The following is a 24348-nucleotide window of genomic DNA, read 5'->3' as shown; positions in this document are numbered from 1 at the left end:
TGGCGTGGCCCGTCTGGGCTACTTGCACACTGCCAGGCTTGTGGTGCTGGGGATGTGGTGTATTAGCTGGGGTGGGTTTGCAAGGTGCACGGGGGCAGGAGGGGCAGGCTTAGCTCGCTTCTCCTTAGGTGATCCACTTCAGGAGGGGCCCTGTGGCAGCGGGAGGGAGTCAGATCCACTGCCGGAGGTTTGGCTCCACAGAAGCACAGAGTTGGGTGTTTGCGTGGAGCTAGCAAGTTCCCTGGCAGGGACTGGTTCCCTTTGGGATTTTGGCTGGGGGGTGGGCGAGGGAGATGGCGCTGGTGAGCGCCTTTGTTCCCCGCCAAGCTGAGCTCTGCCGTCTGGGGGCTCAGCAACTCTCCCTCCCTTTGTCCTCCAGCCTTCCCGCTTTCCGAGCAGAGCTGTTAACTTATGACCTCCCAGACGCTAAGTCGCGCTTGCTGTCGGAACACACTCCGTCCGGCCCCTCCGCTTTTGCCAGCCAGACTCGGGGGCTCTGCTTCGCCGGCCGGCTGCCCCTCTGCCCCGGCTCCCTCCCGCCAGTCCGTGGAGCGCGCACCGCCTTGCCGCCCTTCCTACCCTCTTCGTGGGCCTCGCGTCTGCGCTTGGCTCCGGAGACTCCTTTCTGCTAATCCTCTGGCGGTTTTCTGGGTTATTTAGGCAGGTGTAGGTGGAATCTAAGTGATCAGCAGGACGGCGGTGAGCCCAGCGTCCTCCTACGCCGCCCTCTTCCAACCCTATCGGGATCTGTTCTTTCATGAATCTTGAGGGTGGGGAAGAAGTGATAAAGTAGAGAAATGTGGGGTTATTGATGTGCTTATTTTTAAGAGGAAAAACATTAATGGAAAGGTAAGTTTATAGATACTAAAGTTGGAGGGAAGCAAATTTCTTGAAGAGATGGGAATTGAGAGTTATGATTCCCCTACTAGACTTCAAGGGGAAAGAATGTCACTTCCACTGAGGTGGGAAGAAAAGAATTAAGTGGGAATTGTGGCTTTTGATACATTCCGAGATGCAAGCGCAGCAAGTGGACCTAGAAGTTGCCTTTTTAACAGTATCTAACAATACCTATTTTTTTCTGTAAAATAAATACAGCTTTTGCATGTTCAAAGAGTAGACCATTGTAGGCAAATGGAAACAGACTAATGAGTGATAGAGAGTTGAAGCAGTTGGAGACCAGGATATCAGTCCTCAGTGTTTTGGAATATGTTTTAGGATATAATGCTCAATTTCAATGCCAATCACTTCTTGTGTGTATTACTGAATTCCCCTGATAACTGATTTCTTTGCTATCTCTTGGGCCTATAGTTTCTGGGGTAAATATAATTTTCTCAAACCAGTATCATAAGGACCTTAAGGATATATGCCCCTCTGGCTTCTTAGGGCAGCAGCATGGTCTATATCAGCCATACAGGAAGTTCCCCAAATTGAGCTATCTTCTATCTGGAGCCTTTTTCTAGGCTCTATCTTTGTTCTACTGAACTATATACTTGGGGGGAGCAGAAATAATCTCTCTCCCCATCACATGGTGCCCTGCAAATATAAATATTTATTTGTCCACTACATAAATATTTATTAAGCAAATGAATATTTTTAAATCACATGATAGAATAAGTACTTTTTCCCTTCCTTAAATCATCTAGGTAACTCATATTCTTCCTTTAAAATCTAAATCAAGGACATGTGAAATTTTTCCCCATCCTCCTTCTCTTTTTGTTCCTGTAACACCTGGTATACATCTCTATCATAATGTTTGTCACCTTGACCTCTGATAGACTCTAAGCTCCTTGAGAGCAGCAATCATAATTGATATATATTTGTTCCTCTGAAACAAAAATGCTTAATAGATTTTATAAAATAATAATCTAAACTAGATATTTAAGCTTCTGATTGTGTTAGAAGAATAACAAAGCAAATTACTTAAAAGTATTTGTGTAGGTTGGAAACAGGTCATTTCACTAAGACTTTATAGAATAGGTTGGGGGAAAAAATAGAAGTTAATCATTGACGTAATGTGCTCTGGCAGCTAAAGCATAGAGGAATATCACATATTTCTTAGCAACTAATTCAAAGAGAAATTTATGTTTATAAAAGCACCCTTAAAATATAATGGAAAATGTCTTCACTTAGTACTTTTAGAAAGATCTAAAACTTGTTCAAATAGGAAGTTTATATACTATACTAATGGACCATAATACATTACAATTTGTGTTTTGAGCTGAAGTGTCATGGTCCACGTATGTCACCTTATGATTAACTAACAAAGTGCAGAAATAGAATTAACCTCTAATTAAATTTCTCTTAATAAGCTATCTCAGGTTATCCTTTAGTGAGAGTGGAGTAAAACTTTCTCAGTGCTGGCATTCAAAAGTTTTAAAATGGAGACTTCAGTGTTTTTATACAACATATAGAAAAGGTGATGGTGACAACGTTCTACGTGGTTTTAGGAGTCTGATTTTTATTCTTACTTTGGTCAAAGACCATATTTCTTGTGATTGAGTTAAGAAACTAGAGAGTCTTGCTTATATGTCAAATATTTTCCTCAAATAAGAAATCTCTCATATTTTACTTCTTAGATTTAGACGTTATAGGAAAGACAGTTTGAGCCTGTTTTCAGTAGTCTTGTATGTATTTAATACTGATAATGCCAATGTCATCAGTGTGAAAATAATGCTGCAGGTGGGACATTCATTGAGGAAACTGCTTTGTTGAATTAAGATGTATTTCTTAAGGGGAGGGTGAATAGAACCTAGCCATGATTTATGACCACTTATAATTAAAATGTGTTATTACAGACACCTGTCACAGATCCTCTACTAAGACCATAAATAATATCGAGTGCACTTACCTTTTAAATCTGTGTTTTGAACTACCACTACCCCTAAATTTATTCTCCTCCTATTTATTTATTATTCAGATAATGTAAAGTAGAAGCTGAGATTTTTAAATAAAATTAATTCTATGATCAAGAAAGCCTGATATTTCAAAATATACTAATCTAATTCTTAGTATAATTAATACAAAATATCTCGTCAGTTGAATTGATGGTAAGCAAATGGGTTGACTTGCTTTTGTTGCTCACCCAGTGAAAAACTTTTTAAACTGAAAATATAGGTTTATTGTGATGAGTATTTTTACCCTTAGGTCTTGAATTCACTCATTTTTGTTCAATAGAATTAATTGCATATGCTATGTGCCTAGTGGTATATAGGGTTCTACAGAAAATAAGAATTGTGGTGAAAGGTTTTTATCCATCAAATAATTTGTCATCATATTTGAGATAATAAATTACTGAATAAAATAAAAGTCATATTCACCAAAGTAATATTCATTAAAATGCTTTACAACCCTGTGCAATGGGTGAATAAAGGATAGAACACTGAGAACAGCAAAGTTAAAATAAAATGTCTATGGACAAGAACAAAGTGTAAACCATCCAAATAAGTATTAAGCAGAAAGCAAAGGTTACAGAATGTGAGAAACAGAAGGAGCCACATGAAAAAATGGAGAATATTGCTCTTACAGCACAGTAGGGACTGTGGTATAGTCAAAGAGTGACTGGGTCTAAGAAAGGGATCTGACATAGTTCAGAGAAATAGAAAGCATGATGAAGGTTATGTTTAAGGAAAATTTATTGGACACTAATGGAGAGATTCAACAGGATGCAAGAAGGCATGGTAATGACTGGAGAAAATGAACTGACATTTTTTATTTAAGATATAATTGCAATTATATATTGAAAAAATAATAACAGTGGATGCATGCAGTCATTTCTATTCAAGCAGAAAATAATGATTTTATAATTTCCCATGTTTGTCTGTGTATATAAAACAAATGATGCCAACAATTACCTATCAATATACATGGCTCTTGCCTGAAGCTAGATGATTTTGGCACATCTTCATGTTCCATGAAATGTGAAACACAAATTAATGGCTGTATTCCTGATTAGAATAAAAATGTGATTTATATGCAAGTGATCCCTAGGCCTCGGAGTACACCAAACTACAAATTAGTTTATACGAACTTGGTAATTTCAAGTTATCTGTAGGATGTATGTATGCACATTTTAGGACATATATTTCAGTTATTTATATAAAATATATAAAATACGTATTTATAGTAAATAGTTAAAAGTAAAATTATGTTAATGATTTAATGAAAGAACTAGGTATTAATAATTATAAATAATATTTATGAAAATTGTATTTATACAGTAATGTATGTGAAATATCAAAATAAGAGCCATCCTATTTCATAATGCCATAAATAACTTTAAAACATTGGTCACTGCTCTTGAGGTCATTTAGCCTTTCTGACTGGTCCGTAACATGAGGTCAGTTTTCTTGAGCTCTCACACCTGATCGAGAAGGGGTGGTGATCAAAATATAAGAATTAGGAAACCAAAGTGAAGAAAAATACAGTTAAGTTTTGCTTAGCAATGTCAAACTTGTATCTTGGAACTATGCAGCATTTGAAATCCTTGGGGATGATTAAATTCATACCTATTGATACGTGGTGCCTACTCAAGCATAAACACAGTGCCTCCAAGGACTTAAAATTACTTTTAAAGGGTATTAATACAATCCATCATTTTCACTTTGGAATTTTCTTACTATAATACTATAATGTGCTGAATCAGCTTTGCTGAATCTAACTTTTCTTGAATTGCTTTATTCTGTTTCACAAGTTCTAATTTCATCGACCTAGATGACCTGAACATAAGTTTATATAACTGTTGTCATTGAATTCTCTTTATAAACTTAAAAAACTGGAAACTAGAGAACTTGTCATCCCTGATGGCTTCATAAAAAAAACAAACAAACAAACTGGAAACTTTCTGGAAAAAACATTCTAAAGTTATTTGTTAATACTGCTTTTCTCGTAAAATAGAACAGCAAATCAATAGTTTGGATTCATTGATTTGGATTACAGAGTATAATTAATGAGACATATAAATTATAACATAGTTTAAAGAATTTATTTCAGTCAGTTACTCTTCTGGTGTCTTTTTTCATAAGTAATGCTTGCGTTTTAAAATAAAATCTGGTAATGGGCAGAAAACATGAATAGACACTTCTCTAAAGAAGACATCCAGATGGCCAACAGGCACATGAAAAGATGCTCAACGTCGCTCCTCATCAGGGAAATACAAATCAAAACCACACTCAGATATCACCTCACGCCAGTCAGAGTGGCCAAAATGGACAAATCAGGAGACTATAGATGCTGGAGAGGAGGTGGAGAAACAGGAACCCTTTTGCACTGTTGGTGGGAATGCAAATTGGTGCAGCCACTCTGGAAAGCAGTGTGGAGGTTCCTCAAAAAATTAAAAATAGACCTGCCCTATGACCCAGCAATAGCACTGCTAGGAATCTACCCAAGGGATACAGGAGTACTGATGCATAGGGGCACTTGTACCCAATGTTTATAGCAGCACTTTCAACAATAGCCAAATTATGGAAAGAGCCTAAATGTCCATCAACTGATGAATGGATAAAAAAATTGTGGTTTATATACACAATGGAGTACTACGTGGCAATGAGAAAGAATGAAATATGGCCCTTTGTAGCAACATGGATGGAACTAGAGAGTGTTCTGCTAAGTGAAATAAGCCATACAGAGAAAGACAGATACCATATGGTTTCATTCTTATGTGGATCCTGAGAAACTTAACAGAAACCCATGGGGGAGGGGAAGAAAAAAAAAAAAGAGGTTAGAGTGGAAGAGAGCCAAAGCGGAAGAGACTCCTAAAAACTGAGAACTGAGGGTTGATGGGGGGTGGGAGGGAGGGGGGGTGGGAGGGAGGGGAGGGTGGGTGATGGGTATTGAGGAGGGCACCTTTTGGGATGAGCACTGGGTGTTGTATGGAAACCAATTTGACAATAAACTTCATATATTGAAAAAAATAAAATCTGGTCAAAATTGACTCTAGCTCAAATAATGTATTCAAAAGCAAATTCAAATCTGGGATAAAACAAACCTGGCTTCTTTAGACCTGGGACAAATATTTTTCACATAGTATATATTCAGTAAACATAAATTGGAATAATTCAAGTTTGAATTTATATTACATATGTAAATATGGTCCTTTTAAAGAACAGAACAACTTGAACTGCCTTAATAGCTTAGAGATAACATCCATCATTCTTTACATGCAAAGTATCATAGGACTTCTACTAGGTAGAGAAACTAAGGTGTCACATTTAAGAAAAAAAAAGACAACTGATAATTTGCTTTCTGAAAAAGCAGTACAGTTAGACAAGAAATCAGTAGAGAACATCACAGGTCAACCCAATCAGTTACCATTAATACAGCCATAGGCTATAGCAGACACAAGCCATAGAAGAGATGAGGAGCCCCTTTTCTATCTAATGCACATACAGACTGTTTCTTCAAATAATTTGAAAGGTTTATGCTACATATCAATTTGTTAGTCCAATGACAACTAATGGATTCAAAAGTATTATAACTATATTTAATGTTTAATGTATTATTTATTTAGGCTTGATTTCCTTGGAATCCCTCCCTATTGTGGATTCATGTTCAAAAATAGAATGCAGTTACATCACACAAAAATATGTCCTGAAAGAGCTCTTCCTTTTGGCACAGGTTGCCTTTCTAAATACAAGGTGCCAATACCAATGAGCAAGAAAATTGGAGCCACATTGAGTATCTAAAATGGAAAATAGAAGGATTCAGAACAGCTACTTCTTACTACGATGGATCAATGAGCACAGTCTACTGAAATAAAACTGCCTTCTGAGAAAGATTATAAATCTAAAGTCTCTGTGTCCACAATGCCCATTTTTCAATGAAAATCACTAGACATACAGAGAAACAGGAAATGGGGTCCAAAGTCAATGAAAAAGTAAAAATCAATCCATTGAAATAAAGCTGAAGCAGGAAGATAAGGGCAAATAAAACTAAAGAGGGCAGATCTATGTATCTATATAGATAGATCTCCAATTATATATATATATATATATATAGAGAGAGAGAGAGAGAGAGAGAGCATATATATATATATATAGAGAGAGAGAGAGAGAGAGAGAGAGGGAGGGAAAGAGGGAGAGAGAGGGAGAGGGAGAGGAAAAAGTAGAAAAGGAGAGGAAAAAGATGAGGCATAAATAAAGGGAAAACCAAAAGACCTTCAGCAAATTCTACACCAAGATGAATATAAGGAGAATCATATTTAGGTACATTGTAATCAAACTACTGCAAATCAAAACTAACGAAAAATTCTCAAAAGTAGCCAGAGGGAGAAATAAAAACATATTCAAGGGAACAAAGATAAAATGATGGTTGATTTCACATTAGAAACAGTGACATACAGAAAAAATAGAACAACTTTAAACTGCTTGAGGAAAAAAATGGCAGAATTTTAAATCTCACAAAAACATGAATGAAGTGAAGTTATTTTTATATAAACAAATCTGAGAAACTTTGTCTCCAGCAGATCACCACTACAAAAAGTACTAATGGATATTCTTCAGGCCAAAGGGAAATGGTGCTAGATTGCAACTCAGATCTACAGGTAGAAAGGAAGTCCATCAGAAATGGTAAATAAGTAGAAAATTTTAAAACTATATTTTCTTCTTATAATTTACATAAAATATATCTGTTTACTGTAAGGTGAGATTTACAATTTAGGAAAAAGTAAAAAATACTATTAAAAATGGAAAGAGGATAGATCAATGAATTATACTGTGGTAAGATTATTGCATGTGTGTAGTGAGATAAAGAACGTGAAGTATCAGCTTTGAAATGAAAGAAGGGAGATAATAGTAAAACCCGAAAAGAGAGTATGATGATGTAAAGTTGTGAGCATGAAGAATAAACTACTGCCTATAATTAGACTATGAAGAGTTATGAATCCTGTTAGCCCTGGAACAACCACTAAAACACAATTAGAGATTTAAAAATCAGTACAAGAAATAAATTAAAATCATATATATCAACTGAAAAGAAAGAGAAGGAGCCACAAAAGAATAAAAACAAAGTACAAGTGGAGAATAAATAAGATGGTCTTAATTCCAAACATACCAAAAACTACAGTAACTATAAATGAACTAAATATTAAAATTAAAAATGATAGAATAACATAGATGAATATAACAGAAACTATACTGTGGAAAAGTAGCCAGAGACACAAAAAATAATTAGTGCATAATTTCATTAACATCAAATTCTAGAAAAGGCCAAAACCATCAGTTCGTCAGGAGAGTCATATCAATAATTGCCTGGCATAGGAGCAAGGGCTGTGAAGATAACTGCAGAGTAAAGAAAGTAAGGAAGCTTTCTGGGAAGAGGAAGTGTCCTGTATCTTGGTTGAGCAGCACTTACACTGTAGTATATATCAATCAAAGGTTATTGACCTGTACATTTAAAATGAGAGAATTTTGGGGCACCTGGGTGGCTCAGTCGGTTGAGCGGCCGACTTCAGCTCAGGTCACGATCTCGCGGTCCGTGAGTTCGAGCCCCGCGTCGGGCTCTGTGCTGACAGCTTGGAGCCTGGAGCCTGTTTCGTATTCTGTGTCTCCCTCTCTCTCTGACCCTCCCCCGTTCATGCTCTGTCTCGCTCTGTCTCGAAAATAAATAAACGTTAAAAAAAAATGAGAGAATTTTATTGCGTGTAAGTTATATCTCAATAAAGTTGTTTTTTTAAGTGTATCAAAATACTGATTGCTTAGTGATCAGTATATCAGACTTTATGGGTTCAAATATTGCCTCTGCTATTTTCTTACTGTATGAATTGGGCAAATTACTTAACCATCCTAAGTTTTGTCTATAATTGGGAATAATAGTAGTTTATAGCACTGGTGAGAGGATTAATTCCTTATCTGGAGCAGGTGTTCACTATATATCAATACCATATTGTAATAATATCATTAGTATCACTACTATTTTTACGAGGTTCAGAATGTGAAACTGTTGAAAGATATATCAAATCATGAGACAAAGTTATTCTCATGTTCAAATAATTCTTTTAAAAGGGAAATGAGACTTGGATAAAAAGTAAACTCAAAGAGATGCTATTTGGTAATGTAAGATAGGGCAATTAGAGTCAAGTCACTCAATACATACAAAAAACATTAGTTTCCTATTAATGCTGTAACAAGTTACCGTAAGTGTTGTGGCTTAAAAGAACAAAAATGTATTATCTTACAGTTCTAGAAGACAGAAATCCAAAATGAGTAAAATAGGGCTAAAATCAAGGTGTCAGCAGGCCTACTTCCTTCTGAAGGCTCTAGGGAAGAATATATTGCTTTGCCTTTAGTAGCTTCTAAAGGCTGCTTATATTTGGCTTGTGGCTTTTTTCTTCACCTTCAAAACAAGCCACATAGCATCCTCTCTTTCTTTCACATGACCTTCTTCTCTCCTATATCAACTCTCTTGCCTCCATCTTATAAAGATACATGGGGTTACATTTAAGATCCACCAAGATAATCCCGAATAATTCTCACCTGGAGATCCTTAATTTGACCACATCTGCAAAGCCCCTTTGGTCATATAAAATAACACTCAAAGATTCTAGGGATTAGTACACAGTTGTCTTTGGAGGCCTGCCAAATGCCATACGAGCAAGATTGGAAATGAGAGGGGAGGAAAGGAGGAGACACTAGTGCCCTGAGAAATTTTATTTTTAAAAGTTTACAAGTGTTTGGTCAAGGAGAAACAAATGTGAAACAAAAACAAATATATGAAATAAAATGTCATTGTTATTTTTAGGTGTCCTAAATGTTTATCTGCGTTTGAAAGGGCAGACAACCATAGAGAATCCACTGTGGTCTTCAAGTGGGAATAAAGGACAACGGTGGAATGAGGCTCATGTTAATATATATCCAATTACTTCGTTTCAGGTAAGAAAAGAACAATCACTTCTGTAAATAGATTGCTACACATGAGCATAATGTTAAAAGGCAGACCTTAAGCAAACATTAGAATATGAACATTCAGAAATTCTGTGATACAAGCATCACAAAATGACAGTATTTTTTCTTTAGTTCTTGAAGCTGTTTTATAAAGAGAAAATGACACTTTTTCTTATTAATACCTATCAAGTATTATGTTTGAATAATTACCTTTCAGAATCTAAATGATTTGCCTAGTGGAAATGTAATCCATTTCTACAAATTCACATGTGTATATTTTGTTATCTGAAGTTAAATAACACAGGTTCTTATAATAATGGAAGCTGGGTAGTCTGTTCTCAATCTGTTTGAATTTTAGTTGATGAAATTGTATATATTTTAGCAAAATGTGTCTCTTTTAGCTAATGTCATTTTAGTAATTTATCACTTTGATTACCAAAGCCAGAGAACTTAACAAAGCTATTTTTCTTTATTTTGACATAAAAAGGTAGGCTTAGATTGAAAGCTACAAATATATAATATAAATTTTAATGACTATAAAAATGGCCACTATGGCTTGAGACAATACTTCATGAAAATATATCAGTGGAGAAAATAATGTAGTTGTATTGATTTTAGTAACTATATATAGTATGTGTATTTTATAGACTCAAGTGTTTTTTTCCTATCTGTGATTTCCTCAATATATTGAAACATATTTTTGCTTCCTATGTAACTGCCTCACCAACACATTATTAAATCAAATATATATACAATAAGTTGTTAAGAGAATAGTTATATTAATTATTAGTTATTGCCATAGACATCAATTTAGTAAATATTTATTAGGCACATTCAAAATAATCATTTATTCTCCTAACGAACAATTCAATAAATACTTTTTGAGCTACTACCATGTGCCAGGAACATATACAGTTTGAAGATCTAAAAATGATTGCTTGGGGTGCCTGGGTGGCTTAGTCAGTTGAGCATCCAACTTTGACTCAGATGATGATCTCATGGTTCGTGAGTTCAAGCCCCACGTCGGGCTCTGTACTGACAGCTCAGAGTTTGGAGACTGCTTCGGATTCTGTGTCTCCCTCTCTCTCTGCCCCTCCCCCACTTGTGCTCTGTCTCTCTCTCAAACATAAATAAACATTAAATATTTTTAAATGATTGCTTACCTCAGATTGGTAGAAATATACATCTAAACACTGACATCACATACTGTAAAAATTGCAGTAAGAGAGGTATGCACAAGGTTCTGTGAGCACACCCAAACAACAAGAACAGTATGGAGGAAAGTCAAGAGACACTTGAGGTATAAGGTGAAACCTGAACCAAGGAGAGGGATTGCAAAGCCGAGCAAGAGCTAACAATATTGCAGCAGAGTTCAGAGTAAACAGACATCGACATCATATACCATAGGATTTGCCTGAGAAACAGAAAAACTTTTATCTAGAATTTGGTACCTAAAGATACATCAGACTGGGGTGATCTGAGGTTAAGGTTTAGATAATGGGGAGTCATTGGAAGATTTTAGTTGGGGAATGACCTGGTACAGTGGTCACGTTGGGGTTCAAGTGGGTAAAATTGGGCTGGCAAACAACTTAGCACTCGCAAAATTCACATAAAAGATGTTGAAGGAATAAACTCAGAAAGTGGTATAAAAAGAAGTGGATGATTTCAAGATCTACTTAGGTGTGAAAACTAGCACAGCATTTTTATGTTGGGAATTTGGGAAGCAGCCATAAATGACTAACAGGTTTCTAACCAGGGAATCTTGGGTAATGCCTGTGCTACACATTACCTTAAAAAAAAAAGGAAGGAAGGAAGGAAGGAAAGAAGGAAAGAAGGAAAGAAGGAAAGAGAAAAGTTTCAGGGTTGAATACGGCTACTTCTTTCTTGGACATGTAAATACAAAATGCCTATAGAGTATCCTTTTAAAGCTGTGCAGGTTGCTGTGTGTGTTTATGTGAAACTTTGGAGACATACACATTTATGAGTCATCAGGTTGTATGTACTACTTAGAAATGTGGGAATGGTTGATATTTCCAAGGGAAAGTGTACATAGGTGAATAGTGATTAAATGATGGAACCATGCAGAAAGCTAACCAATAACAACTGTGGGAGAAGAGCTCAATCCTAAGTAGTATTTTTTAAAGTTAAAATGAAGGAGATCCAGGAAAGTTGGGTGCCCACAGAATTTAAAGACAGTGGTATTCAAATAGAAAAGCAAGTTGAGTCCAGTGCACTGGTCATTACACAGAGTGTCCAATCTTGGTAAAGATTGGACATCTTCACCATCTTGGTAAAGAACCACCATCGTAACTAAAATTATTTACTCCTCAGAGTTAACAAAATGACCTATAGGCAGATATTAAATTTGTTATATTTATTCAGTTATTTTATTCTGTAATTTTTCACATTAGTAAAGTATGAATTTTGTTTTGTTTTGTTATGATCTTACAAGGGGATGTTGCTTTAGTCAGGTTGTTACAACAGGGAGAATCCACAAGGGAATGTCCCCCTGGATATAAGCAATGAAGAGAGTTCACAGAGGAAAGAAATGAGAGGCAGAGTATCAGTTCCAAACTTGAGGTTCCAATCTTATAGAAAGGAATTGCTTTCCTTTGTGATTTGGTCCATCTTACTCCATTGGAACTGTCGATTTAAAGAAGGGATTTCAAGATGTGTATTAGTCTTTTGTTACCAGCAAGGATGTGGTCAGTATAAATTCAGAGTAGAACATTTTTACAACTCACTACAAATGACACATTTTCTGCAGCCTCAGAGATTTCCATATTAAATTCACAAAACGAGATTGATTAGAATGTTTAAAGCAGATGTTCAATAAAGTGTTATTCACAAAACTCCAAACCTTGAAGAACTCTTCACTACAGTCAACTCTTCGCCTCATTCCAATTGAGAAGTCAGCCTGGGTTTGCATAGTTGGTGCTCACAGTATTTGTCATTTCTGGTGCTTTTTGTTCTTTTGTAGATGCATATTTCCATCTGGTATCAATTTTATTTTGCTTGAAGGACTTCTTTTAACATTTATTTATTATAGTGTGGGTCTGGTAAACATGAATTCTTTTCACCCTTTGTACTTCTGAAAAAGTCTATTTCATCTTCATATTTTGAAAGATCTTTCCTCTGAGTATAGGATTCTAGTTTTTCCTTTTGGAACATTAAAGATATTCTGCTGTCTTTTTGTTTGCATTGTTTGCATTGTTGAAACTCCTATTTATCCTTCTGTGTGTAATATGACTGGCTGCTTTTAAGATTTTCTCTTTACCACTGGTTTTGAGCAATTTAACTGTGACATGTTTTTATGTCATTTTCTTCATTTTCCATGTGCTTGTGGCTCATTGATTTTGAATCTGTGAGTTTATAGTTTTTATAAAATTTAAGCATTGTCTGGCTAATATTTCTTCAAATATTTTTGTTCCTCCTCCTCTCCTTTGAAGACTCCAATATCTTATATATGTATATAAGACCCCTTATTTATGTGCACGTATATAAGGTGTTACAGTTCACTGATGATTTTTAAATGCTTTTTGATTTTTGTGTTTCATTTTGCATAGTTTTCTGGTGTGTCTTCACATTCATGAATCATTTCTTCTGCAATGGCTAATCTGCCTTCAATAATATTCGGTGTATTTTGCATCTCAGACATTGTCATTTTTGTCTCTATAAGTTCAACTTGAGTGTCTTAAAAAATATTTCCACATCTCTAGTGAATGTCTTGAGTATATGAAACCAAGTTATACTAGATTTCTTTATGTCATTGTCTGCTAATGCTAATACCTCTGTCAGTTCTTGGTTGGTTTTGACTGATTTTATTTTCCTCCTCATTACAAGCCATTATTTATCTGCTTCTGTGCATGTCTGGTAGTCTGATTGGGTGTCAGACACTGTGAATTTTATTCTGAGAGGTAAAATTCTTAAAATTTTATAAAATGCAAATTTTTTGTGTATTTTTTTGTATTTCTGTAACTATTCTTGAGCTTGTTTGGTAGTTATTTGGAAGCTGTTTGATTATCTTGGTCTTGTTTTTAGGATTTGTTGGAAGATGCTGAAGCAGTGTTTAGTATAGGGCTATTCTCACTACCAATGCAAGAGTCTTCTGAGCACTCTGTCCAATGAATTATGAGGTTTTCATGTCTTGCGTGAGTTAAGTACCGTTACCTTAAATGCATCACTCTGGTTCTTTCCCAGTTCTTGTGTAGTTACCGGACATTCACGCCCTGATGAGTACATTACTAAATACTCAAGGGGGACTTTCTGCAGATCTCTGTAACTCTGTCTTTGCTTATATTCTGTCTTGCACAGTCTAGCTGCTTTGGACTCCTTAGACTCTCAGCTCTATCTCCTCAACCCAGATTTTCTACCAGGTTCTGTCTTTCTTCTGCTTGCACCATGATCTATAAATTCTATAGATTCTATAGATAGATTCTATAGATTCTATAGATCTATAGGACAGTCATAGGATTCACCTTGTTTGATTCCTGTCACTCATTGATCATTGTTCTTCATTACCTAATGCTCATTGTTTCCTATATTTTGTCTAGTTATTTGGTTGTTTCTGATGAGAGGATAGGTCTGGTTCCTGTTAATCTGCCTTGCTGGAAGCAAATCAAAAGGTAGCAGTTTTTAATGAAGCATTGCTACACTATGTAAGTTATCAAAAATAAAATAAATAAAATCATTTTTATTTTGTATTTCTATGTTATTTTATTCTCTGACATATTTTTAGGTCTGTTGACTAAAGACTGTCTTTAATTTCATAAATCTTGATTTTTGAAGGAAACATGAAACACAGCTACATCATCCTACCACATATATTGTTTGTATTTTGGTTTTGAGTTTGTTGTTATTTTGAACTCTTTTCAGACAAAGTGATTTTATACTCAAAAATAATTTATGACCTATTGAGCTCTTCAAAAATACTTGCTTTGGTATGTAATGCCTACCAGGAAAACATGGTAAAAACTGTACAGAATATATTAGCATATAAATTAAGTTATGAGAAGTTTTAATATTACTCAGATGTAGATTTGTGGCATTGTAGAATGTCTTTAATTCAAGTGGAAAGGATATCTCCTACCTCTTGGAATTTTAAATGAGATATAAGTAGAGTTGAGCTTCTGCTGCACTGACACTTAGGTTGTTTTGTTTGGAGTTGCATGCATTTAAATTATTTTGATTTATAAACCCTTTCAAAAACAGCCACTTGCAAAGTCCTTTGTTTGAGTGTGTCCAGTTAGTTTGCTTAGCTGAAAATAAAATTGTTTAGTATTTCTCAGGGTTAGTAGAAGTTTTAGCCTTCTGAAATTCCTTTTGGGGTTCTTTTTCAAGAATTAATTTAACATTATCAGTGCTTATGATGAAAAGATATTTTATTGCTAGATTTGGAAGGAATACAGCAAAAATTCCAAAAAAGGTAAAAATGATGCAGTGTTAGAATGCTACTTATCATTTATATCACACACCAAAAAAAAAAAAAATCCTTTTTAATGCTTTACTTCTTTTCATAGTATATTCCAAATGCTTTCCCGGGGGGAAATATGGAGACATCCTGAGACATAAAAGATGCTCTTTATATTTTCTTTATTACAGTTGAAAGGAATTCTGGAGATCTTCTTTTATATCCTCATTTAAAGATTTCAAAGTGATTTCAAGACAGTTTATCTTAAATAACATACATCCTTAACATGAAATAGGGTGGGAAAAGATTTTAGCTCTCTATGCATCATGCTCCCTTCATGCTTATCTAGGTAATAATAATAAAAATAATAATAATAATAGTAATCTGGAATATATTGTCACATGGTCAAGTAGATGTATATTTGGCATTCTAAGCCAAATTCCAGGGCCATTATATAGACACAACTATGGCTCCTAAAGTAACTATTGTAAACATTTTCCAATGATGGGTCACCTAGATGGCTCAGTGGTTAAGCTTCTGACTGGATAGCAGGTCAGGTCTTCATCTCAGGGTTGTAAGTTCACCTGCACTAGGGATCCACACTTGGTATGAAGCTTACCTAAAAAGAAAAAAGAAAACAAAATTTTTCCAATGTTAAAGCTATTTTAAATTTTATTTGTATCTTAATTTTTTCCAAGTGATGTACACTGTCAGTTTTCAGACTGCATTCTTAGACTTTGTGGTTGCCTTAGCAGTAATAATCAGAAGTGATGTATCTCTTGTCTTGAAGAATATGCTATGAACATTTGCAGAAGGCATCATTAATTATTGAAGTCAAATCATCAAAAGTGTGTTGTATCCTTAGACTCCCCCATCTATTTTTATTCATTAGTGTTGCATGAGCTCTTTCTTCCTTACTAAGAAATTATATTTGAACACAAGTTTTAATAGCATCATCTATATCTCTCTTTATTGACATCTGTATCGGTAAGCTTTAATGCACTATACTGTACGTAAGAAATTGTCAATCAGTGAATTAAAATAATTTTGTTTAGTGTCATTCTAATAACAGAAGCCAACATACATTTTATTAACTTCCCACTTGAATATACCCACCAACAGTTAATTTTATGATCATGCAGTATTTATCACATATTAGGTTTGATGCATTGCATGTGCACACTGTAAAAATATATAAAATTTTAAACTTGTCATTTCAGTTAAGGGAAATCATTTAAATAATATCAGTATGATTGTGTGTAAAGACCATGTTTTACATAAATTGAGGCTTCTTTTAGGAAACCTAAACTTTAACATTTTATCCCTAAGTATATAGATGTCATTAATTCCTTCTTTGTGGCAATTAAAGCAAATGCATTTCAGAAGTATTGAAGAGGAAAGGAACATAATTTTACCCCTGTAATGTAATAGCATTCAGAATCATGATGGTCCTTCATAAAAATATGACAAAATTTAACCTGTTAAACTAGAGAACATTTCTTTTATAAATGAATAAAATTCATTTTTATCATTGTATACAGATTATAGCTTCCAGTTTGAGATACATCATAAGGAATGGTTATAGTTTCTTCTTTTTTATACCTGGGAAAAAACTGTTTGTCACCAAGGATTTATTTTTGTAAACACTTGAAAGTTTGGCCAAGGTACACTGTTTGAATTGAATCTGTATGCATTTTATTTCTGTTACCTACTTCACAATCAAAAACAATATAAAGGAAAAAGGTATCCCTCTAGGTCTTAGTCTAGAAGCCACTTACGAGTATATTAGAATCCATAAAATTTTGTTATAATAATTAAATATGTAGTTGGAGTTGGAGTTCAGAACATAAAAAGAACAATGCAATAAATATCTCTTGTGAGAATCTGTAGGAGTTAAAAAAAACCAATCTATATCTTCTTAGGAGCAAAACTCTTACGGGAATTTAAAGGAAACAAACAAACATGTGGCATAGGATCTTTTTCTCCCTGTTCAAATAGGAGGCTGAGGAAGGCTACAGTATTTCTCTGGAATATTGGATTGGATTCCCTATCATTGCACGATTACAAATAAATATTACAAACACTAATTATATAACTGTACCAAGAGATATTGTCAGAAATTATTTTTATCATCTACTGCTGTATTTACACTATCTATGCTACTACTATATTTCTGATTTATTTCCACACACAATACATAGAATACCTGTTATGCTTACACAGGAAGTAAAGTTGCTTTACTCAGTGACAAACTGTATTATTGATAGTTGTACAGATAAATGTAATAATTTATAAATCAGCCAGCTTTTATTTCTATAACACTTAACTCATTCAGGATCAAAAAGGGATGAAGTATTCATATAAGAAAATGTGCTAGTATAGGTAGTCCTGACGACACATGACAGTTCAACTGGTGTTGATTTGTATTTTTGCTGTTCAGCCAACTACACACATACAGTCAACTCACTGCAGGGAGGCAACACGCACATTAAATTACATCAATCTACTCTGATGCTTACCGAAAAAGGCTCTCCCAACGCTTCCTCTCAGTCCTATCACAAAAGTAGTGTGACAGCATCCTTCACAACCTCTCTGCTTCACGGCTCTGTCTTTAACCCAAACGTAGGTCTGACCATATGTTTAAGCATGAACCTAGGTAACCTGAATGGGAAGAAGAAGGAAGGGAGGATAAAGACAGCTAATGGGAAAATTAGGAGTGACTGATACTTTATGGTCCCTAAAAGACATTTTGAAATGCTTTGAGCAATGGCAGCATCATTCAAGGGCCAGCAGCTTTGAAAAGATGTTGATGATTTACACATTTTAGTTCTCACTTTTTTTTTTTAAATATCTCATCTTTTTTATATTGACACCTACCTCCGGGTGACTAGAACTTGCTAAGTAAAAATAATTGTGTACTTTAAATAAATGAGAAAAATTGTGGATGATTGTTTTACCTATTTCCCTCTACATAACTAAGATGGAAAAATCTATGTATTCCTAAACCTGTTTCTCCAGCATCCTTCCCAATGAAAAGACTATGACTTCAGCTTCATCTGTTTAAATTTCAAGTGCGAGCAGGTGCAGAACATTCTAACCTACCCTATCAGCCTTCTCATGGACACTTCACTTCCCACACAAAGCACATGAGAATGCAGTCCCCTTCTTTGCCATGGCTACAGCATAAAGCCTGTACTCCACTATACAAGCTGGGTTTGCTTCCTTTCCCTTCCCACACCATCTTTTAAAATTAAAACTATTGGTTACTGAGGAGGTTTCCTCTTTACCAAAGCAAATTTTCCTGATTAATGCATCCTTATTCCTGCTGCAGTCCAGAATTAAAACCTTATTGGGAGCCAGAAATCTGTACTTTATTCCATTTGATCCTTTATAATAGCTGCAAGAAAGAAAGAATTGTGATGACAGTACTCCACTTTTATTCAGTCAACTATTAGCCATGTGGCCAAAGTGGAACATGTTGGATTTTATGGAATAAGACTCATAGCAGCATGAATCTGTGGGTTCTAACTTTCTCCAAGATAACACTCCATTCATGTTGTTATCTTCAGGAGAGAAGACTCAGCATCACATGACTGAAACTAAGAAGGGGGTGGGAATAACCATTGATTTACTCTAACAATGATTCTCTACCAGGTAAGCAGCACATTTTAAAATAAGGAAAAATACCCAATGACTTAAAAACCCATAATTAGGAAACAGGCAGTAGTACTGATAGGGGCAATTTAGGATGACCTTAAAGAGCCATGTGCTCTATAAAAGGTGTGCATATTAATTTTTTAAAATGCATTCACCTCAGCCTTGTTCAGAATAGCTGAAAATAACTTTAATGTCTAACAATATCAATAGGGCCACTGGTTACATAACTTACGTGATATCCATAAGGTGGGGAATTCCACAGTCATTAAAATTATTTCCCCTTTTCTGATTTCAGTGCTCTTGGATTTTAATACCATTGATTTTTTTTTTTTTTAATTCAGGTTGTAGGACCTTGTGATTTAAACAGCCCTCTGAGGGTTTTTTTTTTTTTTTTTTTTTTTTTTTTAGCTATTTCCCAGATTACTTTCCAAATGCCACCTTAAGACAAAATTAAGTCATTATTCTAGGCAAAGTAATATTTCATTTCTTATTCTGAGGACTGAGAATCCATATACTGCTAGCTGGGTTCTATATTATATTTTAACTCTGGTCTGCCATTTTATTCTGGCTTCAGTGATAACATGACATTTTGGATGTTTTTCAAAGAAATGGCTTTGGGAAATCTTTATTAACTTATTTATCTCAACATAGGTAAGCAGAAAACTCTTTCTACACAAATTAAATATAGTAATAAAATTTTCTCAAACTTTTCTCTATCAGATCTTGAAAATTACTCTTACGCTATGGATTCATATGGACTATGAGCAGGGAAAAGGAACTCAGTGCAAAAGTTGATAACTAATGCTTCTGCTTACTAAAAGATTTCAATTAATAAAATTATGACAGTATGTCAGAGAACAATAGATAAATCTTTCAAAGGTAGCATAAGTATTCTGAAAATCACCACAAATTTGCCTTTAAGGAGCCATATTAAGATACTTTCAAAGACAAAAACAGAACCAAAAATTTTGACATTGATAAAAATAGACTTTCGCTCAATTTGTTGCAATGAAATAAGGCTAAAAATTGTATTAAAATGCATACATCAGCTTGATGTTGAAACAGCTCTTTATTAAGCTAATTTTTCTTTGAAAAGACCAAACTAGATACTTCATTTTGGCATGTAGAAATTTTTGTGATTATAATCACTAAATGCATAGGTTGCCTTTTTGTATCAAAAGGATTAAAAAGGTTTTGCTAGAAGCAAGGAATGACTGTGGGGTTATAGAGAAAATTTTATAACAGTCTTATTTCTGCAAAAATGAAGTAATAAAAATTTGCTAATTGTCCCTATATTGTTACTGTATTCAGAATTTAGCAATAAAAGGAGACTGATTTCATTCATCTATACTTTCACCTGTCATGTATCAAGTCTCAGTGCCAATCACTGTTGTAGATACTGGAAGTTCAAAGGTCTGACACTAAACACTCAAGTAAACCCATAAATATCTTCAGGTGTTTAAAAATAGAATGTCAAAAGTGAAATTATAGAGGTATATCATAACATAGGGGAATGTGAGAAACTTATTCACTGTATTTGCAAGAGAGCAAACAATTTCATAGTGATGGTAAACCCTTGTTCTTGGCTTCAATAAACATAAATACTGCTGTAAAGAACCGTGAACTGATTTATCCCATAAAATATTTCTAGAAAACCAGTGTTAGATGTTTAGAGAAAACTGGAGGGAATCTATCTCAGAGAAATACTGTTCAAATAAACATTTTTCCCCTGAAAACTAACAGTGGTAGGATTTGTAGCGGTGGTAGTTTTTATTGTATTATTCAATTAAGTGTAGTTTTGTTTTAAAACCAACACAGAGCTTTTGATGTGAAAACTAGTATTAGCCAAGGAAGATCCTATGATTAGTTTTGTTAAGAACATTCATGTTTTTTTTAAGCAACAACTCTGAAGACTGTGAATAATAAATGATGCCAGAATTACTGTTGATTTTAGGTTTGGCTCCTTGGTTTCTCAGTAAAAATCCATCTACAAATCAAAGCTCTACATTTAGGTTTGTTTCATTCATATTTGTAGCTCATTTTTGAAGGTATTCGAGGTCCTGGCATAGAAGGTGACATTGCCATTGATGATGTATCAATTGCAGAAGGAGAATGTGCAAAACAAGACCTAACGACTAAGAGTAAGTGTCTACTCTTGGATTGGTTCGATGTAATGTTAAAGTAACATATTAACTGTTAAAATTGTCTAATTTTTAAAACTCATTTATTTTTTAGTTTGTAAGTTTAGAAATTCCTTATATGTGAGACCCTAAAATTGTGAAGATATTATGAAAACAAAGTATTAAATTTGAGGGTAGGCATATTAGACCTAAGATCAAAGTAATTTTGATTTAGGTCTATGTAAGGCAAGCACACCTTGATTTTTTAATGAAGATTTTTAAAAATATTTAATTCATATTATTAATTTCAGAGGATTCTTTAACTTTTATTAAAACATTGGCTAATCTATATACTCAGCACACTTTTACATAGCAATAGCTATTTTTATTGCCCCAGTTTATGAATGTATTTTCCAAATCTGACTTTTGCAACCATTTTAACAGATTCACTACTGTGAAGAGCCTAAGTGTATACAATAAGTAACAGATCAGCCCATTTTTTCCTGCTATAATTAACCTATGTGCATCACAATCTTAGTAATTTGGTTTCATTTTTTCACACATGAATATTTTAGTTTAATGATATATTCAAATTTTATTTTCTTGTTTTTGAATATATGTTTTTGAATATAGGAGATATAATGTAAAATATTATTAATATGTGTAATAAAAGATATAAATTTAAAAATTACAAATAATGCAGAGAGCATCAGAATTATGTGTTAGGCAGCTTCTTAAAATCCTCATCTCCATATTATCCATGTGAATCTGAGAAAACTAAAACCATTTCTTTTAAAAATTCCTCCACTTGAAAAATTTTCATAGGGTCATCTGATCTTTAATTTCGTGATTATATAAAGGGGTATATCGATCAAGCTAAATTTAAACAAATAACTCATCAATTATTTAGTACACATAAAAGAAGCATGAAAGTCCATTTTGTAACATGTAGAGAAAATAGGAGTCTTTGTTAATTGCATATAGTTGAGAAATTGCATTAGTCTAGATGTTGAAAGTCAAATTTGTGCAACTACCCAGTGATTGCTCATATGAACTGAACTGACTCCATTTTTAAGCATTGTAAAGAGACAAAAACTAAGATTGTATACAACAATGAGCCACTTTGCTCATAGTTTTCACCTTCTTGTCATTATACTTAGTATTTCAAGTAATAAATTTAGTAAAAATTTTTTCCCACGTCTGGCTAATTTCACTTTAAAAAACCAGTAGCAGTACCCAAATGAAGTAGGTTTGTCAAATATGCATTCTCCTTAGAGGAGAAGAATGGGATTTCTTTTGCATTTCATAACATGAGCCAGTCATAGTAACATCATATTAACTGAAGATAGTTACCATATTACATAGGAATCTTACAGTTAGATAATTTAATCCCTGAAACCTATTACAAATTAAATTCAAGAAATTGAATTAAACTCTCCAAATGAGGAAAGCAAGAGAACTCCCTCATGGAGAAAACACAAGTGGTGAGAGTTGCCACAGTAAAATGACTAGGATAACCCATACGGACTTTATTGTTACATATTAGTATACTTTCATAATCAGTTTTCTTCTCTAAATTGAGAGAAATGTGTGTCTGTTTTAAATAAAATCTGTCTGTACTGGAGGTATTTCTATTTAGACTCTGGAAATCAGAGGAAATAGCCCCAATGAACAAAAACATTCTCTTTAGTATGAGAAAGTATTCTGTTACACTAGTATACATTTAACTATCATTTATTAAGCTCATTTTGACAAGTAGTATTTGGTGAATATTGTTAATTTCTTAGTACACACCAGTTTGACGGCCCAAAGCTTCTTCCTAACTGCTCAAGTTCCCAACCCTTCTCAGTCAGTATATGGTACCACAATATCAAAAGCTGAGGTTGTGTCTTATCTTCAAAACCCAGGTCTCTCCTAGGTGAGATCCATGTTATAACTTAAGCTAGGTTCATGAATTACCAGGCTTGCCTATGTTAGCCCTCCTAGGTAAGGCATACATTCTGAGAGGTATCACCTGGACATGGAATTCTACTTGAAACTCCAATTATGGTAGCAGTCTTACAGCAGATTGTTGGGAAATTTTTTTTTCAGTTAGAATGTGCTTCATAGTGCTTCTAAAACTCACGCTAAACAGAAAATTATTTACCCAATTTATAGATATTGGGCTGATCTAAGCACATATAATCCAGTTTGCCGTAGTTAAATTTCTACCCATAAAAACCCCTTCTTAGTTTTCATAAAAAGTACTTTTTCTCTGTCTTTAATCATAACCATTTCTGGAAGCTTGGGGTGGGGGGGAGAATGAAAACTGACCTCTTAGGATTTCCTAGAATTTTCTCTGTGCACAGGCTTTCACGTGGCTAGCAAAACGCTGAGGTTGAGCCCAACCACACACTTACACAAATATCTTCTGAACAAATTTTCATAGCATAGCGTATCAACTTCAAACATTTTTCTTTTATCAAATTTCTAATCACATATTTATTTTCTCATTTTCTTGTCTTGGAAACTGATCAATAAAACAAACCAAAAAGAGTATTTTATAAAAATGTTTTCCATATGCTAATATTGCTTATTAGTTCACCACAGTTGTATTGATAGCTACGTGGAGTACTTATTCTCTATTTTTGTTTGTTTCTTGGCATTATCTCTCTTGTCTTTAGATTCTGTTGATGGTGCTGTTGGAATTTTAGTACATCTATGGCTTTTCCCGGTCATCGTCCTCATCTCTATCTTAAGTCCTCGAAGGTGACCTTATCCTGGCAGAGGCTATAAAAGATTCACCAGGCACTGGCATGAAGAAAGAGTCTTTGTAAATGGACATTGAAAAAACAAACTACCAAAGATTCCTCCACTGACTACTGACTCAAACATAAAATAATAAAAACGAATTTTTTAAAGCACTGGGGATAAAAAAGACACCATGGAAGTATAACTTATTCCAAACTACATATAAAAGATAATCTTGACCTGAGTAGAGAAGAGACCTTCAGGTGCTTTTGTGGCTAAAAAGATTACAGCATCATCTGGTCATCTGGTTGAACTCTGGAAAAAAAAAAAAAAAAAAAAAAAAAAAGCTATAGAAATCCTTGTCAAAGCACAAAGTCATGGCTGGTTTTGTTTCAAATGAATAGTTTGCTTGTTACCATGGAAACCTAATGGCCTGCCAACAAAAACCTCACTGTAAACAGGGTACGTGAAAAGCTGGCATTTATTTTCCTTTCAAGAAGGTTTTACATAGAGAATTAAATAAATGTAGGCCCTTTTACCTTTGGTTGTTACCCTT

At 34.3% G+C, this 24348-nt stretch overlaps 1 protein-coding gene across 1 annotated transcript in view; it reads left to right on the top strand.

Annotated features, from left to right (window-relative positions):
- Positions 1-24100, top strand: part of MDGA2 (MAM domain containing glycosylphosphatidylinositol anchor 2) — an 856127-nt gene extending 832027 nt beyond the window's left edge. Inside the window, exons 15-17 of the mRNA XM_042989635.1 lie at positions 9733-9863; positions 20978-21083; positions 23726-24100. Of these exons, the coding sequence (XP_042845569.1) occupies positions 9733-9863; positions 20978-21083; positions 23726-23814 (326 nt within the window). The 3' untranslated portion in view covers positions 23815-24100. The remainder of the gene's footprint in view (positions 1-9732; positions 9864-20977; positions 21084-23725) is intronic.
- The last annotated feature ends 248 nt before the right edge of the window (positions 24101-24348 follow it).

The sequence above is a fragment of the Panthera tigris genome, chromosome B3 (assembly GCF_018350195.1).
Source record: "Panthera tigris isolate Pti1 chromosome B3, P.tigris_Pti1_mat1.1, whole genome shotgun sequence".
Lineage (NCBI taxonomy): Eukaryota > Metazoa > Chordata > Mammalia > Carnivora > Felidae > Panthera > Panthera tigris.
The sequence above is the reverse complement of the archived record's forward strand: the minus strand, read 5'-3'. Positions and strand labels throughout refer to the sequence as shown.